We start from the raw sequence: 15,063 nt of genomic DNA on the forward strand, positions 1-15,063 counted from the left end.
TATTGTATAGGAGTGTAATTACTCTAAATGTACAGTTGTATGAGTCAGTAGTTCTCTGCCGCCCCTTGTGGCCCAGGACACTACTACATGTAGTGGAACACGCAGCCCACACACCATTAGTATTGTATAGGAGTGTAATTACTCTAAATGTACAGTTGTATGAGTCAGTAGTTCTCTGCCGCCGCTTGGGCCCAGGACACTACTACATGTAGTGGAACACGCAGCCCACACACCATTAGTATTGTATAGGAGTGTAATTACTCTAAATGTACAGTTGTATGAGTCAGTAGTTCTCTGCCGCCCTTGTGGCCCAGGACACTACTACATGTAGTGGAACACGCAGCCCACACACCATTAGTATTGTAGAGGAGTGTAATTACTCTAAATGTACAGTTGTATGAGTCAGTAGTTCTCTGCCGCCCCTTGTGGCCCAGGACACTACTACATGTAGTGGAACACGCAGCCCACACACCATTAGTATTGTAGAGGAGTGTAATTACTCTAAATGTACAGTTGTATGAGTCAGTAGTTCTCTGCCGCCGCTTGTGGCCCAGGACACTACTACATGTAGTGGAACACGCAGCCCACACACCATTAGTATTGTATAGGAGTGTAATTACTCTAAATGTACAGTTGTATGAGTCAGTAGTTCTCTGCCGCCCCTTGTGGCCCAGGACACTACTACATGTAGTGGAACACGCAGCCCACACACCATTAGTATTGTATAGGAGTGTAATTACTCTAAATGTACAGTTGTATGAGTCAGTAGTTCTCTGCCGCCCCTTGTGGCCCAGGACACTACTACATGTAGTGGAACACGCAGCCCACACACCATTAGTAGCCAGCTACATTGTTACAATCCTTCCTTCCATTTCCTGCAACATTCCGTTTTTATGTTCTCTGAAAGGAAACGTTACTTCGTTTCAGCGTCTCGGATAATATATTAGCCTGTCTTCTATATTGACTGCTGGGACACGGTAAGACGCTTTATTCTATTATCGATACGTTTACATTTTCCAACGAATGTGAGCAGCTTAATCGGGGGCTACTATCCAAATTATTGGGTGATAAGAAGGGCCAAAATCTATTTGATTTGATTACCAATTAAGCTATCTGAAATAAAGCAGCTGTATTTGTTTACTAGGGCGTTTTGTCCGCTTTTAAAACGGCTAAACACCTGCTCTGGGGTTGAACATGACGATTTAACTTTACAAGAATAATATAGTCGCATTTCTTTCACTGGCAGCGAGGTACTCCCGAACACATAGCAGTCGTTTCCTTGGCTACTCCAAGCCTTCCACTCGGCTTTCTATGCTTCACCTGTAGCCGAAGACTGCTCCATTTTCTTATTTCTGGCACATTACTGAAAGGTAGAGCTGCTTCGTGGAAAACTAGAGAGCGAAAAGCGAGACCAGGGAGTGAAAGTCGTGACGTCTCACAAAGCAAGGTGCAGCTTTTTTCCCAAGTCAACCCTCTCTTTGTTGAAGAATGTGTTCATGCCAACTCGGTGTACCATTGAACCGTTACACAACAATATGTACACTAACCATCTTGCATTTTAACCTCCTAGAATTAAAGGAGCAGATATGAAGAGGGTCCGTGGCCAGGTACGGCTGGGTCGGTTCACCGGGACACGGATGGGAGGCTGCTGAAAGAAGGCTGCGGTGATGTGCATGCTGCTGTTTTGGAATCCTCGGCTTGGGAGCAAGAACCGCCTGACAACATGACTGGGTTCAACCAGCAGAATGTTGAGGAATACTATGAGATGGGAGATGAGCTGGGGAGGTGAGTTTTATATGCTGTGAATGAACACTACCAACAGTGTCTGAGCCTATACCGTGGTGGTCTGCTGTCCTATGCAACCACGATATCATACTATTACATTTGTGTGTTACATTTTGGAACAGTGACTATGATCAGTTATTATCCAAAGACTGACTGTAAACCCCTCAAAGGATCTCTCTGTCAAAAACCTCTTGGTTACGCAAAGCATCATGACTATATTATCTCTGATTGATGGATAGATGTTACAACCAGATGAATATAATACTGAATAAGATTATGGGCTAGTGATTTATGACCAGAAAGACAGCAACTTTCCCTTAAATCTCTCTCACATCATCTCTGAGTAATAAAATACTGAATCTATTAGCTCACTGCTCCACTCCTTATAGCTCACTGCTCCACTCCCTATAGATCACTGCTCCACTCCCTATAGATCACTGCTCCACTCCCTATAGCTCACTGCTCCACTCCCTATAGCTCACTGCTCCACTCCCTATAGCTCACTGCTCCACTCCCTATAGATCACTGCTCCACTCCCTATAGATCACTGCTCCACTCCCTATAGATCACTGCTCCACTCCCTATAGATCACTGCTCCACTCCCTATAGATCACTGCTCCACTCCCTATAGCTCACTGCTCCACTCCCTATAGAACACTGCTCCACTCCCTATAGCTCACTGCTCCACTCCCTATAGCTCACTGCTCCACTCCTTATAGCTCACTGCTCCACTCCCTATAGCTCACTGCTCCACTCCCTATAGCTCACTGCTCCACTCCTTATAGCTCACTGCTCCACTCCCTATAGCTCACTGCTCCACTCCCTATAGCTCACTGCTCCACTCCCTATAGCTCACTGCTCCACTCCTTATAGCTCACTGCTCCACTCCCTATAGAACACTGCTCCACTCCCTATAGCTCACTGCTCCACTCCCTATAGCTCACTGCTCCACTCCCTATAGATCACTGCTCCACTCCCTATAGATCACTGCTCCACTCCCTATAGATCACTGCTCCACTCCCTATAGCTCACTGCTCCACTCCCTATAGATCACTGCTCCACTCCCTATAGCTCACTGCTCCACTCCCTATAGATCACTGCTCCACTCCCTATAGATCACTGCTCCACTCCCTATAGATCACTGCTCCACTCCCTATAGCTCACTGCTCCACTCCCTATAGATCACTGCTCCACTCCCTATAGATCACTGCTCCACTCCCTATAGATCACTGCTCCACTCCCTATAGATCACTGCTCCACTCCCTATAGATCACTGCTCCACTCCCTATAGACCACTGCTCCACTCCCTATAGATCACTGCTCCACTCCCTATAGATCACTGCTCCACTCCCTATAGCTCACTGCTCCACTCCCTATAGAACACTGCTCCACTCCCTATAGCTCACTGCTCCACTCCCTATAGATCACTGCTCCACTCCCTATAGATCACTGCTCCACTCCCTATAGATCACTGCTCCACTCCCTATAGCTCACTGCTCCACTCCCTATAGATCACTGCTCCACTCCCTATAGCTCACTGCTCCACTCCCTATAGATCACTGCTCCACTCCCTATAGATCACTGCTCCACTCCCTATAGATCACTGCTCCACTCCCTATAGATCACTGCTCCACTCCCTATAGATCACTGCTCCACTCCCTATAGCTCACTGCTCCACTCCCTATAGCTCACTGCTCCACTCCCTATAGATCACTGCTCCACTCCCTATAGCTCACTGCTCCACTCCCTATAGCTCACTGCTCCACTCCCTATAGCTCACTGCTCCACTCCCTATAGCTCACTGCTCCACTCCCTATAGCTCACTGCTCCACTCCCTATAGATCACTGCTCCACTCCCTATAGATCACTGCTCCACTCCCTATAGCTCACTGCTCCACTCCGTATAGCTCACTGCTCCACTCCCTATAGCTCACTGCTCCACTCCCTATAGAACACTGCTCCACTCCCTATAGATCACTGCTCCACTCCCTATAGCTCACTGCTCCACTCCCTATAGCCCACTGCTCCACTCCCTATAGCTCACTGCTCCACTCCCAATAGCTCACTGCTCCAGTCCGTATAGCTCACTGCTCCACTCCGTATAGCTCACTGCTCCACTCCCTATAGCTCACTGCTCCACTCCCTATAGCTCACTGCTCCACTCCGTTTAGCTCACTGCTCCACTCCGTATAGCTCACTGCTCCACTCCGTATAGCTCACTGCTCCACTCCGTATAGCTCACTGCTCCACTCCGTATAGCTCACTGCTCCACTCCGTATAGCTCACTGCTCCACTCCCTATAGCTCACTGCTCCACTCAGTATAGCTCACTGCACTGCTCCACTCCGTATAGCTCACTGCTCCACTCCGTGTAGCTCACTGCACTCCCTATAGCTCACTGCTCCACTCCCTATAGCTCACTGCTCCACTCCCTATAGCTCACTGCTCCACTCCCTATAGCTCACTGCTCCACTCCCTATAGCTCACTGCTCCACTCCGTATAGCTCACTGCACTGCTCTACTCCGTACAGCTCACTGCTCCAGTCCGTACAGCTCACTGCTCCAATCCGTACAGCTCACTGCTCCACTCCGTATAGCTCACTGCTCCACTCCGTATAGCTCACTGCTCCACTCCGCATAGCTCACTGCTCCACTCCGAATAGCTCACTGCTCCACTCCCTATAGCTCACTGCTCCACTCCTTATAGCTCACTGCTCCACTCCCTATAGCTCACTGCTCCACTCCCTATAGCTCACTGCTCCACTCCCTATAGCTCACTGCTCCACTCCTTATAGCTCACTGCTCCACTCCCTATAGCTCACTGCTCCACTCCCTATAGCTCACTGCTCCACTCCCTATAGCTCACTGCTCCACTCCCTATAGCTCACTGCTCCACTCCCTATAGAACACTGCTCCACTCCCTATAGCTCACTGCTCCACTCCTTATAGCTCACTGCTCCACTCCCTATAGATCACTGCTCCACTCCCTATAGATCACTGCTCCACTCCCTATAGATCACTGCTCCACTCCCTATAGCTCACTGCTCCACTCCCTATAGATCACTGCTCCACTCCCTATAGCTCACTGCTCCACTCCCTATAGATCACTGCTCCACTCCCTATAGATCACTGCTCCACTCCCTATAGATCACTGCTCCACTCCCTATAGCTCACTGCTCCACTCCCTATAGATCACTGCTCCACTCCCTATAGATCACTGCTCCACTCCCTATAGATCACTGCTCCACTCCCTATAGATCACTGCTCCACTCCCTATAGATCACTGCTCCACTCCCTATAGACCACTGCTCCACTCCCTATAGATCACTGCTCCACTCCCTATAGATCACTGCTCCACTCCCTATAGCTCACTGCTCCACTCCCTATAGAACACTGCTCCACTCCCTATAGCTCACTGCTCCACTCCCTATAGATCACTGCTCCACTCCCTATAGATCACTGCTCCACTCCCTATAGATCACTGCTCCACTCCCTATAGCTCACTGCTCCACTCCCTATAGATCACTGCTCCACTCCCTATAGCTCACTGCTCCACTCCCTATAGATCACTGCTCCACTCCCTATAGATCACTGCTCCACTCCCTATAGATCACTGCTCCACTCCCTATAGATCACTGCTCCACTCCCTATAGATCACTGCTCCACTCCCTATAGCTCACTGCTCCACTCCCTATAGCTCACTGCTCCACTCCCTATAGATCACTGCTCCACTCCCATAGATCACTGCTCCACTCCCTATAGCTCACTGCTCCACTCCCTATAGATCACTGCTCCACTCCCTATAGCTCACTGCTCCACTCCCTATAGCTCACTGCTCCACTCCCTATAGATCACTGCTCCACTCCCTATAGATCACTGCTCCACTCCCTATAGATCACTGCTCCACTCCGTATAGCTCACTGCTCCACTCCCTATAGCTCACTGCTCCACTCCCTATAGATCACTGCTCCACTCCCTATAGATCACTGCTCCACTCCCTATAGATCACTGCTCCACTCCCTATAGCTCACTGCTCCACTCCGTATAGCTCACTGCTCCACTCCCAATAGCTCACTGCTCCAGTCCGTATAGCTCACTGCTCCACTCCGTATAGCTCACTGCTCCACTCCCTATAGCTCACTGCTCCACTCCCTATAGCTCACTGCTCCACTCCCTATAGCTCACTGCTCCACTCCCTATAGCTCACTGCTCCACTCCGTATAGCTCACTGCTCCACTCCGTATAGCTCACTGCTCCACTCCGTATAGCTCACTGCTCCACTCCGTATAGCTCACTGCTCCACTCCGTATAGCTCACTGCTCCACTCCCTATAGCTCACTGCTCCACTCAGTATAGCTCACTGCACTGCTCCACTCCGTATAGCTCACTGCTCCACTCCGTGTAGCTCACTGCACTCCCTATAGCTCACTGCTCCACTCCCTATAGCTCACTGCTCCACTCCCTATAGCTCACTGCTCCACTCCCTATAGCTCACTGCTCCACTCCCTATAGCTCACTGCTCCACTCCGTATAGCTCACTGCACTGCTCTACTCCGTACAGCTCACTGCTCCAGTCCGTACAGCTCACTGCTCCAATCCGTACAGCTCACTGCTCCACTCCGTATAGCTCACTGCTCCACTCCGTATAGCTCACTGCTCCACTCCGCATAGCTCACTGCTCCACTCCGAATAGCTCACTGCTCCACTCCGTATAGCTCACTGCTCCACTCCGTATAGCTCACTGCTCCAGTCCGTATAGCTCACTGCTCCACTCCCTATAGCTCACTGCTCCACTCCGTATAGCTCACTGCACTGCTCCACTCCGTATAGCTCACTGCTCCACTCCGTGTAGCTCACTGCACTCCCTATAGCTCACTGCTCCACTCCCTATAGCTCACTGCTCCACTCCGTATAGCTCACTGCTCCACTCCGTATAGCTCACTGCTCCACTCCGTATAGCTCACTGCTCCACTCCCTATAGCTCACTGCTCCACTCCCTATAGCTCACTGCTCCACTCCGTATAGCTCACTGCACTGCTCCACTCCGTACAGCTCACTGCTCCACTCCGTATAGCTCACTGCTCCACTCCCTATAGCTCACTGCTCCAGTCCGTATAGCTCACTGCTCCACTCCGTATAGCCCACTGCTCCAGTCCGTATAGCTCACTGCTCCACTCCCTATAGCTCACTGCTCCACTCCGTATAGCTCACTGCTCCACTCCGTATAGCTCACTGCTCCACTCCGTATAGCTCACTGCTCCACTCCCTATAGCTCACTGCTCCACTCCGTTTAGCTCACTGCTCCACTCCGTTTAGCTCACTGCACTGCCCACTCCGTATAGCTCACTGCTCCACTCCGTATAGCTCACTGCTCCACTCCGTATAGCTCACTGCTCCACTCCCTATAGCTCACTGCTCCACTCCGTTTAGCTCACTGCTCCACTCCGTTTAGCTCACTGCTCCACTCCGTATAGCTCACTGCTCCACTCCGTATAGCTCACTGCTCCACTCCGTATAGCTCACTGCTCCACTCCGTATAGCTCACTGCTCCACTCCGTATAGCTCACTGCTCCACTCCGTATAGCTCACTGCTCCACTCCGTATAGCTCACTGCTCCACTCCCTATAGCTCACTGCTCCACTCAGTATAGCTCACTGCACTGCTCCACTCCGTATAGCTCACTGCTCCACTCCGTGTAGCTCACTGCACTCCCTATAGCTCACTGCTCCACTCCCTATAGCTCACTTCTCCACTCCGTATAGCTCACTGCTCCACTCCGTATAGCTCACTGCTCCACTCCGTATAGCTCACTGCTCCACTCCCTATAGCTCACTGCTCCACTCCCTATAGCTCACTGCTCCACTCCCTATAGCTCACTGCTCCACTCCGTATAGCTCACTGCACTGCCCTACTCCGTACAGCTCACTGCTCCAGTCCGTACAGCTCACTGCTCCAGTCCGTACAGCTCACTGCTCCACTCCGTATAGCTCACTGCTCCACTCCGCATAGCTCACTGCTCCACTCCGCATAGCTCACTGCTCCACTCCGTATAGCTCACTGCTCCAGTCCGTATAGCTCACTGCTCCACTCCCTATAGCTCACTGCTCCACTCCGTATAGTTCACTGCACTGCTCCACTCCGTATAGCTCACTGCTCCACTCCGTGTAGCTCACTGCACTCCCTATAGCTCACTGCTCCACTCCCTATAGCTCACTGCTCCACTCCCTATAGCTCACTGCTCCACTCTGTATAGCTCACTGCTCCACTCCGTATAGCTCACTGCTCCACTCCGTATAGCTCACTGCTCCACTCCCTATAGCTCACTGCTCCACTCCCTATAGCTCACTGCTCCACTCCGTATAGCTCACTGCACTGCTCCACTCCGTACAGCTCACTGCTCCACTCCGTATAGCTCACTGCTCCACTCCCTATAGCTCACTGCTCCAGTCCGTATAGCTCACTGCTCCACTCCGTATAGCCCACTGCTCCAGTCCGTATAGCTCACTGCTCCACTCCCTATAGCTCACTGCTCCACTCCGTATAGCTCACTGCTCCACTCCGTATAGCTCACTGCTCCACTCCGTATAGCTCACTGCTCCACTCCCTATAGCTCACTGCTCCAGTCCGTATAGCTCACTGCTCCACTCCGTATAGCCCACTGCTCCACTCCGTATAGCCCACTGCTCCACTCCCTATAGCTCACTGCTCCAGTCCATATAGCTCACTGCTCCACTCCCTATAGCCCACTGCTCCACTCCGTATAGCCCACTGCTCCACTCCGTATAGCTCACTGCTCCACTCCGTATAGCTCACTGCTCCACTCCGTATAGCTCACTGCTCCACTCCGTATAGCTCACTGCTCCACTCCGTATAGCTCACTGCTCCACTCCGTATAGCTCACTGCTCCACTCCGTATAGCTCACTGCTCCACTCCGTATAGCTCACTGCTCCACTCCGTATAGCTCACTGCTCCACTCCGTATAGCTCACTGCTCCACTCTGTATAGCTCACTGCTCCACTCCGTATAGCTCACTGCACTGCTCCACTCCATATAGCTCACTGCTCCACTCCGTATAGCTCACTGCTCCACTCCGTATAGCCCACTGCTCCACTCCGTATAGCTCACTGCTCCACTCCGTATAGCTCACTGCTCCACTCCGTATAGCTCACTGCTCCACTCCGTATAGCTCACTGCACTGCTCCACTCCGTATAGCTCACTGCTCCACTCCGTATAGCTCACTGCTCCACTCCCTATAGCTCACTGCTCCACTCCCTATAGCCCACTGCTCCACTCCGTATAGCTCACCGCTCCACTCCGTATGGCTCACCGCTCCACTCCGTATAGCTCACTGCTCCACTCCGTATGGTGTGCATCCAAAATGGCACCGTATTCCCTTGTATTGTCCATAGGGTTCTGGTCATCCAAAATGGCACCATATTCCCTTGTATTGTCCATAGGGTTCTGGTCATCAGTAGGGTTCAACTTGACCACTACTAATTCCCCAAGGCAGAGACAAGTGGCTGAGACCGTGACGCTACACTGGAAGGGGGGCGCAGTAGGGCCAGATGACAATCGCCCAATGACATTTCAAGTTTAGTTTTTTTTAGGAACAGATGTGTCAGTAGTACACTGTTTGGATGCTGGAATGATTTTGTGACATACGGGTGTCACGGTCGTTTGTAGAATTAACGGACCAAGGTGCAGCTACGTTGAGTTCCACTTCATTTATTAAAAGAAGTGAAACTTTAGCAAAGAAAGACAAAACAATAAACTAACAAATTAACGAACCATGACTACAACACTAATTCAAAACATAAACAACATCCCATAACCCACAGGTGGAAAAAAATGTTACTTAATTATGATCCCCAATTAGAGACAATGATAGCCAGCTGCCTCTAATTGGGAATCATACCAAAACCCCAACATAGAAAAAACAACCTAGAACCACACATAGACAATATAAACTAGACTAACCCCCCAGTCACGCCCTTACCTACACCATAGAAAATAAAGGCTCTCTATGGTCAGGACGTGACAGAGGGCAGCCAACAGGAGTGCCTTTCCAAGTGATTGTTTGACAAACACTGGTTGTGTTTATGCCACGTTTATGCCACATTAAAAGCTAATACATGATCACATTCATGACAAATCTTTACTAGGCCTCCTAGACCCAGACCCCCCTCTATATGTAATTCCTAGACCCCCCCCCCTCCTACCCCCTCTCCCTACCCCCCCACTCCCTACCCCCCCATCTCCCTATCCCCCCTCTCCTTACCCCCCCCCACCTCCCTACCCCCCTCTCTTTACCCCCTCTCCCTACCCCCCATCTCCCTATCCCCCCCTCTCCTTACCCCCCCACCTCCCTACCCCCTCTCTTTACCCCCTCTCCCTACCCCCCATCTCCCTATCCCCCCTCTCCTTACCCCCCACCTCCCTAACCCCGCCCTCTCCCTACCCCCACCCCCTCTCCCTACCCCCTCCCCACCGGCTTTACTGAAGAGCTCATTCTACTGCCAATGTTTGTCTATGGAGATTACGTGGCTGTGTGCTCGGTTTTATACACCTGTCAGCAACTGGTGCGGCTGAAATAGCCGAATCCGCTAACTTGAAGGGGTGTTCACATACTTTTTGTGTGTGTGTGTGTGTATATATATATATATATATATAGCGTACTTCTAGTGGCTGATGGTTTCATCTCAGATACAGTCCTTAACGGAGACATTCTGTAACAGATCGGAGCTGAAGTTTGGTGCCAAATGATTTACAACTTGTGTTGACAAAACCAACATGCAAAGTAGATTATTATTATTTTAACAACCTAAGAAGTATAGGTGAGCAACAACTGCTCAGTGGTAGGCCACACAAACTCACAGGACGGGACTGCAGAGTGCTGTAGCGCCTAAAAATGGTCTGTCCTCGGTTGCAACACTCACTACCGAGTTCCAAACTGCCTCTGGAAGCAACGACAGCACAAGCTGTTCGTCTGGAGCATCATAATATGGGTTCCCATGGCAGAGCAGCTGCAAGCCTAAGATCACCATGCGCAATGCCAAGCGTCGGCTGGAGTGGTAAAGCTCACCGCCATTGGACTCTGGAGTAGTGGAAACACGTTCTCTGGAGTGATGAATCACTCTTCACAATCTGGCAGTCCGACGGACGAATCTGGGTTTGGCGGATGCAAGGAGAACTCTACCTGCCCCAATGCATATTGGCAACTGTAAAGTTTGGTGGAGGAGGAATAATGGTTTGAGCTACAGTAGGCCCCTTAGTTCCAGTGAAGGGCAATCTTAAAGCTACAGCATACAATGACATTCTAGATGATTCTGTGCTTCCAACTTTGTGGCAACAGTTTGGGGAAGGCCCTTTCCTGTTTCTGCATGACAATGTCCCTGTGCACAAAGGGAGGTTCATACAGAAATGGTTTGTCGAGATCGGTGTGGAAGAACTTGACTGGCCTGCATAGAACCCTGACCTCAACCCTATCGAACACCTTTGGGATGAATTGGAACGCCGATTGCGAGCTAGCCATAATCGCCCAACATCAGTGCCCAAACTCACTAATGCTCTTGTGGCTGATTGGAAGCAGGACACCGCAGAAATGTTCCAACATCTAGTGGAAAGCCTTCCCAGGAGAGTGGAGGCTGTTATAGCAGCAATGTTCCAACATCTAGTGGAAAGCCTTCCCAGAAGAGTGGAGGCTGTTATAGCAGCAATGTTCCAACATCTAGAGGAAAGCCTTCCCAGAAGAGTGGAGGCTGTTATAGCAGCAATGTTCCAACATCTAGAGGAAAGCCTTCCCAGAAGAGTGGAGGCTGTTATAGCAGCAATGTTCCAACATCTAGAGGAAAGCCTGTCCACATACTTTTGGTCATGAAGTGTATCTCTGCTGTCTGTACTGATAAAAAGCTGTTGATCCTCCAGATATCCGCAAGGCTGCTAAAACACGGACTGACTGGCTAAGGCCTTGGCTACTGACTGATCAGAGGGTTTCAAGGTACTTGGTTGATTCTGAGTCTAGGGAGTTCACATCCTCCTGCTCTGGGGCTGCAATTATTGAGTCTTTCCTAAAGTGTGCACTTGTTCACTTCACTAATCTTGAAAGGAAATGACGGTTATAAATCAGAAATATGGAGGAAACTCCCATTTGCCTCAACCAATCCAGATCTTTTGTACGGCCCCTTTAGTGGTGTTGAAGCGTTTAATCGCCCCGCGGTGGTGGCGTGCTGTGTGCTGCTTGGGTTAAACAGACACACACACACACAGCCCACTTTTGAATCCCTGGGTAGGGTGGATATGAGGGGGCACCGTCACGGTGGTCCCCAGAATTGGAGGCTCCTGAATAGACCCTCAGATGTCAGTCCCCATCAGCCCATTGAAGGATGGTGCTGCAGTCTAATGGGCTCATGACCTATTCTGCTAGTTCCTGTTTTTATTTACGCTGATCTTGTTTTGTACATTTCCTGAAACAGCTTCTGGACATCCGAACAGATATCACTGAACTCCATTTGGATGAAGATTTCTACTTCAATTTCTACTACTTTTTCTACTTCCGCTGTTGTTGAAGTGGTCCGATGACGAGGATGCTAAGCTACATGACTGTTTTGCTAGCATAGACTGGAATATGTTCCGGGATTCATCCAATGGCATTGAGGTCACCAGCTGCTGCTGCTCTTCGCTGTATATTATCTAAGTATAGTCACTTTAAATAGAGTTAAGGGCTTGTAAGTAAGCATTTCACTGTAAGTTCTACACCTGTTATATTCGGTGCATGTGACAAAATTGATTTGATGTACTGCTCATTCCGGGCCAGGCCCTAATTCCCGGGACTCGAAAGAGGAAGAGACGGCGTAAGAGGAAGACGAGCGGGCCCCTAGATGAGACCACGTTCTATTGGCAAACTGCCATTTATGCCATTTATGCCATTTAGCCATTTAGCAGACGCTTTTATCCAAAGCGACTTACAGTCATGTGTGCATACATTCTACGTATGGGTGGTCCCGGGGATCGAACCCACTACCCTGGCGTTACAAGCGCCATGCTCTACCAACTGAGCTACACAGGACCACACTGGATGAAATCCGTTCGAGACAATCCTATCAACGGGACCGGAAGTCATATCCAATGTTTCTCGGGGTCGTGGGTGAACAAGGGCATATATAATATACTTCTAGCTGGTTTTTCTATGCCTCATCAAGACTGAACTGCAGCTTCGGGGTGTGTGTCTCTTTGTTAATAACAGCTGCTGCTGAGTTAGAATAACACACTATTTACCAAGAGACTTCATCTATATATTTTTTTTGCTGTCTATTCACCACCACAAACCGATGCTGGCACTATGACCGCGCTCAATCAGCTGTGTAGGGCAATAAGCAAACAAGAAAATGCACGTTGAGGCGGCGCTCCTAGTGGCTGGTTATTTTAATGCAGGAAAACTGAAATCCATCTTACCTCATTTCTACCAGCATGTCACTTGTGCTATTAGAGGTGAGAACTCTAGACCACCTTTACTCCACACACAGAGATGAAAAGCTCTCACTCGCCCTTCATTTGGCAGATCGGACCATAACCCTGTCCTCCTGATTCCCGCTTACAAGCAAAAACTCAAACAGGAAGATCCAGTGACATGCTCAGTATGGAAGTGGTCTGATGAAGAGAATGCTAAGCTACAAGACTGTTTTGCTAGCACAGACTGCAATATGTTCCGGGGTTCATCTAATAACAAGTCTGTAGCTCAGTTGGTAGAGCATGGCGCTTGTAACGCCAGGGTAGTGGGTTCGATCCCCGGGACCACGTAGAATGTATGCACACATGACTGTAAGTCGCTTTGGATAAAAGCGTCTGCTAAATGGCATATATTATTATTATTACTATAAGTGCATCGACGACGTCGCCCCCACGGTGACCGTATGTACATATCCCAACCAGATGCCATGGACTACAGGCAACAACCGCACTGAGCTAGAGGCAACTAGAGGTGAGAACTCTAGACCACCTAGAGGCTAGAGCTGCCACTTTCAAGGAACAGGACACCAATCCGGACGCTTAGAATAAATCTTGCTACGCGCTTTTACGAGCCATCAAACAGTCAAAACAAAAATTCTGGACTAACATCCAATCCTACTAAACCGGCTTTGACACTCGTCGGATGTTGCAAACTATCTCCGATTACAAACATTCACAAGGCTAGACTGATTACCAGGCCGCACACCCGGAGCGCTGACATTTTCAACTTTCCCTGACACAGTCTAATAGACTGATTACCAGGCCGCACACCCGGAGCGCTGACATTTTCAACTTTCCCTGACACAGTCTAATAGACTGATTACCAGGCCGCACACCCGGAGCGCTGGCATTTTCAACTTTCCCTGACACAGTCTAATAGACTGATTACCAGGCCGCACACCCGGAGCGCTGACATTTTCAACTTTCCCTGACACAGTCTAATAGACTGATTACCAGGACGCACACCCGGAGCGCTGACATTTTCAACTTTCCCTGACACAGTCTAATAGACTGATTACCAGGCCGCACACCCGGAGCGCTGGCATTTTCAACTTTCCCTGACACAGTCTAATAGACTGATTACCAGGCCGCACACCCGGAGCGCTGACATTTTCAACTTTCCCTGACACACTCTAATAGACTGATTACCAGGCCGCACACCCGGAGCGCTGACATTTTCAACTTTCCCTAACACAGTCTAATAGACTGATTACCAGGCCGCACACCCGGAGCGCTGACATTTTCAACTTTCCCTGACACAGTCTAATAGACTGATTACCAGGCCGCACACCCGGAGCGCTGACACTGATGTCAAAGTGGAAGACATATTCTAACATTGTGAGAGAAAAAACACTCTTGATTAGAGAAGTATTCAACCCCCTGAGTCGATATCTAGAATTACCTTTGGCGGCTGTGAGTCTTACAGGGTTTTGTCTAAGAGGTTTGCACACCTGGACATTATTCTTTCAAGTTGTTTGTTAATCATTGCTAGACAGCAATTTTCAAGTCTTGCCATAGATTTTCAATTACGATTTTTAAGTCACCTGTAACTGGGCCTCTTGGGAACATTCAATGTAATCTTGGTAAGCAACTCCAGTATAGATTTGGCCTTATGTTTTAGGCTATTGTCCTGTTGAAATCTCCCAGTGTCTGTTGGAAAGCAGACTGAACCAGGTTCTCCTCTAGGATTTATTTCCTTGCTTAGCTTTATTCTGTTTCTCTTTATTCTTAACTCCGTAGTCCTTGCTGATGACAAGCATACCCATAACATG

The 15,063-nt window shown here is 49.6% G+C and overlaps 1 protein-coding gene across 1 annotated transcript in view; it reads left to right on the forward strand.

Annotated features, from left to right (window-relative positions):
• Positions 1 to 825: 825 nt before the first annotated feature.
• Positions 826 to 15,063, forward strand: part of dapk1 (death-associated protein kinase 1) — a 244,153-nt gene continuing 229,915 nt past the window's right edge. Inside the window, 3 exon segments of the mRNA XM_046351536.1 lie at positions 826 to 977; positions 1,247 to 1,447; positions 1,571 to 1,785. Coding sequence (XP_046207492.1) covers positions 1,724 to 1,785 — 62 coding nt within the window. The 5' untranslated portion in view covers positions 826 to 977; positions 1,247 to 1,447; positions 1,571 to 1,723.

This window comes from Oncorhynchus gorbuscha, linkage group LG05 (assembly GCF_021184085.1).
Source record: "Oncorhynchus gorbuscha isolate QuinsamMale2020 ecotype Even-year linkage group LG05, OgorEven_v1.0, whole genome shotgun sequence".
NCBI lineage: Eukaryota > Metazoa > Chordata > Actinopteri > Salmoniformes > Salmonidae > Oncorhynchus > Oncorhynchus gorbuscha.